Source organism: Phaethon lepturus, unplaced genomic scaffold (assembly GCF_000687285.1).
Source record: "Phaethon lepturus isolate BGI_N335 unplaced genomic scaffold, ASM68728v1 scaffold4461, whole genome shotgun sequence".
In the NCBI taxonomy this organism is placed as follows: domain Eukaryota; kingdom Metazoa; phylum Chordata; class Aves; order Phaethontiformes; family Phaethontidae; genus Phaethon; species Phaethon lepturus.
In genome coordinates, this window is record NW_010515381.1 from 15,799 (window position 1) to 25,469 (window position 9,671).

At 37.1% G+C, this 9,671-nt stretch overlaps 1 protein-coding gene across 1 annotated transcript in view; it reads right to left on the reverse strand.

Annotated features, from left to right (window-relative positions):
* Positions 1-210: 210 nt before the first annotated feature.
* DZIP1 (DAZ interacting zinc finger protein 1) overlaps positions 211-9,671 on the reverse strand; it is a gene marked incomplete at its 5' end in the record, with an annotated part of 35,176 nt that continues 25,715 nt past the window's right edge. Inside the window, 8 exons of the mRNA XM_010295743.1 lie at positions 211-293; positions 1,092-1,263; positions 6,283-6,413; positions 6,556-6,758; positions 7,598-7,648; positions 7,837-7,966; positions 8,327-8,522; positions 8,848-8,993. Coding sequence (XP_010294045.1) covers positions 211-293; positions 1,092-1,263; positions 6,283-6,413; positions 6,556-6,758; positions 7,598-7,648; positions 7,837-7,966; positions 8,327-8,522; positions 8,848-8,993 — 1,112 coding nt within the window. The remainder of the gene's footprint in view (positions 294-1,091; positions 1,264-6,282; positions 6,414-6,555; positions 6,759-7,597; positions 7,649-7,836; positions 7,967-8,326; positions 8,523-8,847; positions 8,994-9,671) is intronic.

The following is a 9,671-nucleotide window of genomic DNA, read 5'->3' on the forward strand; positions in this document are numbered from 1 at the left end:
GAAGAATTAACTCTCCATTTCCAAACAGACATGGCCAGTAATGCCTATATGAATATTCTTGTTTCAAATTCAGGATTGAAAGACACATGAGCTCTGTAAACAGTATTCCTTGTTATTACATGACCAATATGAGAAACAAATAGGAAACACTTGATGTTCTCAACTACATTTTCAACCCCAATAGAACGCCTCCCACCAGGAACGCAACAATTACGTATCTGAAGAATCACTCCAATCTGTTACAGTGACTAAGCTGCTTTTTAACGTGCTTGTATTATCAGCTTCATGAAGGCCTGTTAAAATAAGAAAAAATATTAACAATTATTAATAATATTTGGGGGGTATTTTTACTCTGTATTTATCTATGACATAAAATCACATGCTATGTGAGCAAACACCTGTGGACTTCAGGAAGTCCAGAATTTCAACCAGTGAGGAAGTTACAAGTGTTGATAATATGAAGGCTGTTTCTGTCACAGAATACAATGCACAGTACAAGCAGTCAGTGTCAACATTACTTTCCCTTTAAAAATAACCTCAAGTATCTTTATATAACTGACACAGCTTTAACCTTTACATATATCGAGATGTTAGGGCTAGAAACTGCTACAGAAGTTCTATGTAGGATTGAGGCTATTACTTTACCAGTAGCTCAAATATTTATCTCAGCCTGATAGGTCACGTATATATCTTGAACAAACTTGAAATTTTATTATTATTCTTCTCGGGACAAAGCAAGAAAGTTTCTCTCCTCCCTTAAATTTGGGAAGGGATTAAAAAAAAATCCTGGATGATTAGTTTTTAAGATGAGGTTGAAGCCTGGCATTACTGTATCTATATTATATAGTATTACTATATTAAAATCTCAAATTTAAGTTTCTTGGCATCTCTGTGTGTGTGTTGTTTATGTATAAGTATGTACCATAAATCTCATAGATGACATTTATATGACATAAAAACAAGAACACAGTTTTTCTTTTCTTACAAAGTACCATATATTGAATTACAATGTGTAATACACTATACTTAAGTTCTCCTCTAGATGTGTCACCCACTTAAGTCTTATAACGTAAAAAGCATGAGTACGTTACCTTCCTCCTTCGGTACGCTTGTCTTCGGAAGACCCCATGCATGTACCACAGATGCAGCAGTTGACTCATTTTTCTGAGCTGTCAATGCCTTCTGGCCTCTATCATTTTTCATTAATAAAAAGTCATCTTCTACTGAGGATATATCCCAATCATCTTCATCAACTTCTGTGAACTAATAAGTAGAAGAAAAAACATGCATTTTTCCTCTTTCTGTTCAAGTTGTGCTGAGATATTCCATACACTCAAAAATGTGAAACTGCTAAAGAAAAATGCACTGGCACATGGCCTTTATGACATCTATCACCACAGTTTCAAAATCCACATAATTCAATTATCTAAATTACATTAATTCACTATTATAGTTCCAAAGCTAAAAGTGGTAGGTTTTTTTTTAAATTAGAACTGCAAAAGTTAAGAGTTCTGCCAGTTCTATAACTGTGAGAAACCTATGTTTTCAGGTATTACATGTCTAACTTAAGAAAGGATCGTCTTTTCTGGGATATTAGATATTCCAGTGAGATGGAAAATCCTTTAAGCAGAAGAATATATATTACTTACATGAAAATAAAGACATGACATGTTATCATGCAAGTTGGCAGTTTAGTTTGCTATATGATCATAGAATGGTTTAGGTTGGAAGGGACCTTTAGAGGCCACCTAGTCCAACCCCCCCTGCAACGAGCAGGGACATCTTCAACTAGATCAGCTTGCGCAGAGCCCCATCCAACCTGACCTTGAATGGACCCAGAGATGGGGCATCTACCACCTCGCTGGGTATTCTGCATTCATACTAGAAAAATTTAATATTGCAATAAAGGCCTTTTCAATTTAAAATGGATTTATTTAAAGAGAAAATTAAATAATGACAATTAAAAAAAACCATGGTGCTCAAAGTTATGTATTCCTCTTAAGACTCACTGTCAGCATGTACAAGTATATTTTTAATTAAGTGGTGGATTTGCATAATGAGTTCACAAAATGAAAGTCAAGTCAAACAGATGAACCTGAAGGCAATGAGTCTGTGGTCTTTCTTATCTCATCTGCCCAAGAACTAAATAGTTTCATTCAGCTTTTGAAAGAAGAGCTACACCATTTCCCTATTTGTCAATCAGATGTGGTTCAATGCAATCGAGCCATTATTACAGAGCTTAACTGTGGAAAGTGAAAGATGGTTTCTCACAAAGCTAAAACCTTATTTCCCTGGTGTCTCTCAATATTACAGTAAGATATAGAAGGTGCTTCTATTGCACAGAAGAAAGAGTCAGATGCTATTAGAAAACAATGTCAGGTATGTGGATACTAGAGAAAAATCAACAAATATGAACGTGTCATGTGTCTCTAAAGAAGGCAAGAGACTGCAGTAATGCTCCATCTTGCAACATAATTCAATTTTAACATTGCAAACTGTTTTTCAAAAATTGACAGATCTGCTCAGTGTGCTGTATTATTAACATACCAGGATTCAGCATTTCGCTGTTTTAAATTATCTGCATTTGGAGGGAGTGGTAATGGGAAAGTCAGAGTCACATATATTGAGAAATGCTGGAGGAAGAGTTTCCTCAAACATTCATTAAGTCCCAACTGATTTTTGAAGTACAGAATGCAGAGGAAAATGTCAACTTCAAACGGAATTTAGTTTTGATCAAGTATAAATACACAGCACCAATCAAAACTGCTAAGCAGTTTTATTAACTCAAAGACTTACTCCATATACCATAATCCATATAATGTCTGTTACAGGTGAACTCAGGTAGTACAGCTTCAGGTAAGCACAAAATTAATTTTCTCTAAAATGTTTTTGAAGTAACTTCTGTAAAACATGACCTTTATAAAACATATGACAATGAGATGCCTTGCGAAGGTTTTATGGTATTGTGGGTTTTGAGAACAACCATTAGCAGCTGTAAGTATTTAAGCTTTTAGTATTTAAGCTAATAAAAAAATTTGGATTTTCAGAGAAACCACCATTCCAATGGCATTTTGTGCTTATGTCTTTAGGGACCTTTGAAAATCCCACCTAAAATTTAAAGAATTAATTTGAACTATGTGACTACATTTAAACATGCAAATATGGACATGAATATATGCACATTCATACATAATTAGCAAGAGTACAAGATGGTGTGTTGTTCTGTAAAGATTCCATAAACAAAGTAGCACCGCCTGCCCTGGGTTCATAAACTCATTTCAAACTCATCAGGTCCATACAACATCACATCACTGTATTAATACATCAGGGACACAATGTATTCAAAATTAATTCTAGCAAAAATTTTTTTCATACAATCATGGAATGGTTTGGGTTAGAAGGGACCTTTAAAGGGCATCTAGTCCAACCTCCCTGCCATGGGCAGGGACATCTTTCACTAGATCAGGTTGCTCAAAGCCCTGTCCAATCTGACCTTGAATGCTTCCAGGGATGGGGCATCCACAACTTCTCTGGCCAACCTGTACCAGTGTCTCACCACCCTCACTGAGAAAAATTTCATCCTTATAGCCAATCTAAACCTACTCTTAGTTTAAAACCATTGCCCCTGTCCTGTCACTACAGGCCTTAGTAAAAAGTCTTTCTCCATCTTTCTTATAAGCCCCCTTTATATTTTGAAAGGCTGCAATAAGGTCTCCCCAGAGCCTTCTCCTCTCCAGGCTGAAAAACCCCAACTCTCTCAGCCTGTCCTCATAGGAGAGGTGTTCCATCCCTCTGATAATTTTTGTGGCCCTCCTCTGGCCCTGCTCCAACAGGTCCATGTCTTTCCTGTGCTGAGGGCTCCAGAGCTGGACACAGGACTCCAGGCAGGGTCTCACCAGAGCAGAGGGGCAGAATCCCCTCCCTCGACCTGCTGGCCACGCTGCTTTAGATGCAGCCCAGGATACAGCTGGCTTTCTGGGCTGCGAGTGCACATTCACGGCTCATGTCCAGCTTTTCATCCACCAGTACCCGCAACGTCCTTCTCGGCAGGGCTGCTCTCCATCCCTTCATCCTCCAGCCTGTACTGATACTGGGGCTTTGCACCGACCCCAGTGCAGGACCCTGCACTTGACCTTGTTGAACCTCATGAAGGTTACCAGGTCCCACTCCGCAAGCCTGTCCAGGTGCCTCCAGATGGCATCCCTTCCCTCGAGTGCATCAACTTTGCCACTCAGCTTGGTGTCATCTGCAAACTTGCTGAGGTTGCACCCGATCCCACTATGTCATTAATAAAGATATTGAACAGTACTGGTCGCAATACAGACTCTTGAGAGACACGACTCATTCCTGGTTTCCACTTGGACATTGATCCATTGAGTGCAACTCCTTGCATGCAGCCAACCCATACATCTCCAATTTAGAGATAAGAATGTTGTGGGGACAGTAGGAAATGCCTTACAGAGTCCAGACAGACAACATCTGTAGCTCTTGCTTTGTCCACTGATGCAGCCACTCCATTGTAGAAGGCCACCAGATTAGTGAGGCACAATTTACCCTTGGTGAAGCCATGTTGGCTGTCTTTAATCACCTCCCTGTCTTCCATATAGTTCAACATATCTTCCAGGAGGATCTGTTCCACAGTCTTACTGGGAACAGAGGTGAGGCTGACGGGTCAGTAGTTCCCGGGGTCCTCCTTTTTAAGAATGTGTTTGATGTTTCCATTTTTTCAGTCAGGGACTCCACCTGACTGCCATGATTTTTCAGATATGATGGAGAGTGGCTTGACAACTACATCAGCCAATTTCGTTAGGTCCCATGGACTTACGTATGTTCAGGTTCCTCTGGTGGTCTCAAACCTGATCTTCTCCCATGATGGGAAGGACTTTATTACCCCAGTCCCCATCTGGAGGTTCAGGGGCTTGAGAGATGTGGGAAGAGAGGTTACTAGTGAAAACAAAGGCATCTTTAAATCATAGCTTTCAAGACTCATTTTGCTACAGCTCTTATTTTGCTACAGCTCTTGAAGCCTAAATTCCTTAACACAATGGCCAACCATCTATAGATCTTTACAAAATGTAACATTCCCTAAATTTAACTGTGAACATTTTAGAGTCTTGTGTCATTTGACATTGCCCAGAATTTGAAAGTAACATCTGGACAGAAAATTACACTATAGCAGTCATGTCTGACAATTTTGAGTCTGGTGTGATTTGCAGCTCCCGCACAGTCAATGGACAAGTTAGGTGTCACCAGTGCAATTAAAAGCACACAGGATAAATGTGATTACCCTACCATTAAAGCTGAAGTTGATTAAGACAATTGCCCCTTTCTGGAAACTGAAACAGAAGTGTCACTGTTTCTGGGAGGAGTGATAAATTTCAGATTTAACTGTTAGTCAGGAAGCCCTAAGGTATCAGTTTTATTATGGGTAACAGGATTTTCAGTAATAATTATTTGTTTATTTAGTGAAAAAATACTTTCTGGAATGCTAGAACTAGTACCTGGCTGTCTATTCCAATTTAATAACAACTACTAAAACTGAAATAAATAGCACTATCTGCTGTTGACTTCTGATTTGGAGTAACTTTTGTTGTTTTTAAAAAATAGTTCAGGCAAAGATCAGTTTGCATCAAAGTGGCTTACCAATTATAAAACTCTAAACTGAGGGGAAGACTGGGACCTTAGGAGCCTGAGGGGTAAAGAATAAGCTGTGTTAGGATTCTGATTGTGAACACATGTTGTACTCCCTGGACAGATACCAGCGATATATCTGATGTAGTTTGAAAACAGTATGGTTGTAAATAGATGCAGCAGAACAAAGACCATACTCAGAAATGGAATTTGTCCCCTCATCAAAATGTATTTAAAAGTTCCATGTCAGATAAAGCTCTAGAAATAAAAATATTTAAAAATAATAGATAAGCAAATTCATGTTTTCATCCATCAAAACAAGATACTAAGAAAGCAAGTAAAGAAGGGTTTGCTCTATGCTGCTAGAATAGGAGATCAAAATTATACCAATTGTGCCCAAACTTCAGGCTAGCTGTAAGCTCATAAGCAGTGTGGATGAAGAGGTCACTTGGCACAGCTCCCTTGCTAGCACTTTGCTATAAACCAGTGCAGATGTACCCAAAAAGACTAGTTAGCTGTAATTCCAAAACTGTCTTTGAGAATAAAGTTCTTCACTGCATCAAGACGGTTTCAGCATTAAAAAAAAAAAGTAATAGATATAGATTTAGTTCAATCATTTAATGAAATAATAATAGCTATTAAAAACGATACCTTCAGTTCTTGCACCTCTTCTTTCTTCATAAATGCCTGTGCAACATTAATCCCTCCAGCTGGTTTGTTCTTATTTCCATGGTTAGAAAGACTCTTTCCAACTTGTTCAGTCAGTTTTTGAATTACTGCTCCTAAAGTTCATAAAAAAAATTATACTGACAGTCAAGGCTAGATAATCTGCCTTCATTATGTTTTCTAACATAGAAATATTATCAGGAAATGCAAAATCATGCATAGCTGTTACAACATGCATATACAAAAGTAGTGAAAAACCTTTTGAAGTTTTCACAGGTGTTCCAGTTTCTTCAATTTCACTCTCCTCTGTCCTATCCATATCGCTTTTGCCAGAAGCCTTCTGAAAAGCACTGACTTTGCTGCTTGATGTTTTTGACTGCTTTTGCGATAATTCTGGTGATATGTAAGACTGCTTAATATCGTCTTCATCTACTTCTTCCTCTGAACTGAATGGTGGAGTTCTATGCAAAAACATACATACAACCTGAGGATTTACTGGGTTTCAGTGACTGCATTGATATGTACATATTTAAGCTTCCTTGTATTTTCCTTTCCAGTTACATGTGCATTTTTCTTATGTAAAAAACTAGGAGCTCCCATAAATTCTAACTATGCATAAAACTATTTAGAAGAAATCATGTTGCTAAGTAAATTCAGAAAGTTATCACAAAATTATATCTTACATAGACATGATTGTTTCCATCTGTGCAACTATCTTTACAAAACAACAGACCAATATATAACAAGTCTTGCCAGGCAAACAAAGATAGTCTTTCATGGATGAGCAGGGAGAGGAAAATTCAGGGTCAAGGAATCTGTACCACAAAAAGTCTGTTCTAATATTCTGTTAGGTGAAAGTAATTCTGGTATTTTTCACTGCAGGAAATGACAAATGCAAGTGGAATCTGGAATACTGTGTTTAATTTTGGTCATAGTAAGAAAATATCAATAAACTGAAAAAACAAGGTCACCAAATGGGTGACCTTAATGGTCTTTAAATGCTTTTAACTGGCTCAGAAAAAGCATCTGACAATGAAACTAAAGGAAGTAATACTACCCAATTTTACTTGAATGTCCCTCTCTGGTTCACAATAAAGAATACATCTGCTGAAAGGAGAACATGCTATTTTTCAGGGATTATAACAGACTCAAATGGAATAATACTTTAAAACAAAGTATGAAATATGCAGTCTAGAAAGTGTTTATAATTTCATCTTAATAATAGCTTTTGTGTGGCAAGCGTGTTGAATATTCAGTCACCGAAATACTTTCTTCAAAAATACAAGGGAACAAAACATACGTGATACTGGGTGTCCTTCTGGAAACTCCATTTCCAAAAAGCTTCCTGGATCTAAAAATAACAAGACAAGTTATTTCAAGACCGACAGTCAGCTAAGCATAAAGTTTATATACAAGTAATGGGAATTCTTTGCTCAGTTCTTACAATATTAGCAGGAAATGTTCCCATCAGTCACAAAAACCCAAACCCATAGTACTGTTACCTGAGGCATGAGTACTATGAGAATAGCATCCTCTTACTTTGGCGTAGATGTATTCTCAGTGATGGCTGTTCTTTGTTCAGCTGGGCGGACAGCTGTTGAAGACCGTTTTACTGGTTTTCGTGGCGTGGCAGATGAGGAGATTCCCAATTGATTGAACTTCTGTTTATCTACAAGAGAAGTTATCTTCCTCATTATTAGAAACCATGTTTGGTATTTTTTATATTTTATTTCTAAAATTAAAGATGTCTCTGCTGCAGATTACAGTTTTACAAAAAAAGGAAAAAAGTAATTTTTTTCTTCAAAGCAGTTCAAAATTACCATGTATCTTGCCAATACAGAAGCTAAGATTTCTGCAGTTAAACACAATGTCAAGAGCCCTTTAAAGGAAACTGTTCAGTTGGCCATAACTATATAGAATATTTTAATGAAAAATTATGAAAGCAGCTATACAGAAATGTTGCTAAATAAAACCTTAAATAACAGTTATAAAATGTAAGAGAATGAAAAAAAACCAAAAACATTTTAACCTTCTGAAGGAAGCTGAGGACAGGAAACAGGTCTATTACAAGATGATGATTTCTCTTCAACCCTAAAGCTAACTTGCCGTTCAAGGTGCTCTCGAATGTGCTGAATGTCAGGCTCTTGCTTCTGTTTGCATTCTCTAGCGGATTCAATAGCACGCAAAATTTTATTTAAGCGATCATTTGGGATACCACGAACACCCTAAGGAAACAAATTGTATTGTAAACACAGGTGCTATTATTTCTGGGATTTCTATCCTACAGTCATACACTCTTTTAAACTTCAAATATCAAAAAGCTTGCAGAAAAATCACAAGAGTTGGTAACACTGCTCACAGGTGTAGCCATATCCTCCACAGCTGTAATTTGATGGACATCCTCTCAGGTTAATGAATTACACTTATTTATAACGTGGAAATTTAGCTTTGGATTTTATAAGTTGAGGGTTGTGGCACAGGAGTGAAAGCGAATGGCAAAAAAGTGGGACAAAGATTACCCTTCTTTGAAATAACTCAAAATAATCTTACTGCTTTAATTCCCAAGGATTCCAGCTTCTCCTCCAGGGCTTGCTCCAGAACAACTCGTAATTCTTTAGTTAAAGAAGGATCAGTCTTCAAAGCATTTATTAAATAGTGGTTACTTCTACCTCTTTTATAATCATCTTTCTCAATTTCTGAAATAAGAATGGAAAAATGCATTTGAAAAATCCACAGTATGAGATAATTAAAAACTGCATTGAAGCATGCATTTTTTAGAAACACCATAGACATATATGTGCATTTTTTGTATACGTGCAGTTGCATTCTTTTTAAAATCTTGGGCTAGCTTACAAAAGTCAGCTCACTTGGAATCTATACCTCAGCACCTCATACTCACCATCAGAAATACATTTTATTTTTCTTCTTACAGAATCACTCTAAAGATACATGCCTGAATATTTAACAACAAAGGTCTTCATTTTTAGAACTGTACTTGGAAACTTCTGCTAAAGAAAGACTATCTTCTGATAATTATGTTCTCTGAAAATGGTATTTCAAATCAAAGCTGAACTCTAGCAGGAATTAGAACAGAAATAGGACAAACTTAATCTCAAGGAAAGCTTCAAACAACATAATGTTCTTTGATAAAAAACACCTACTGAAATCAAATCTTTGAAAAGTTGTAACACTTCAAAAGTCTTGGTAAAGACAAAACCTTAGTCTGAGGCAGACCGTTTCACAGAAAATATACGACGGATAATACTTATCTTCAATACTCTTTCAAGGACAAAGTTCAGTGTTGTGTTTTCTTCTCTGCAGGTCTATGACATCATACATACTTGAAAGCAGACAAAGAAGTTTCTATCTCTTTC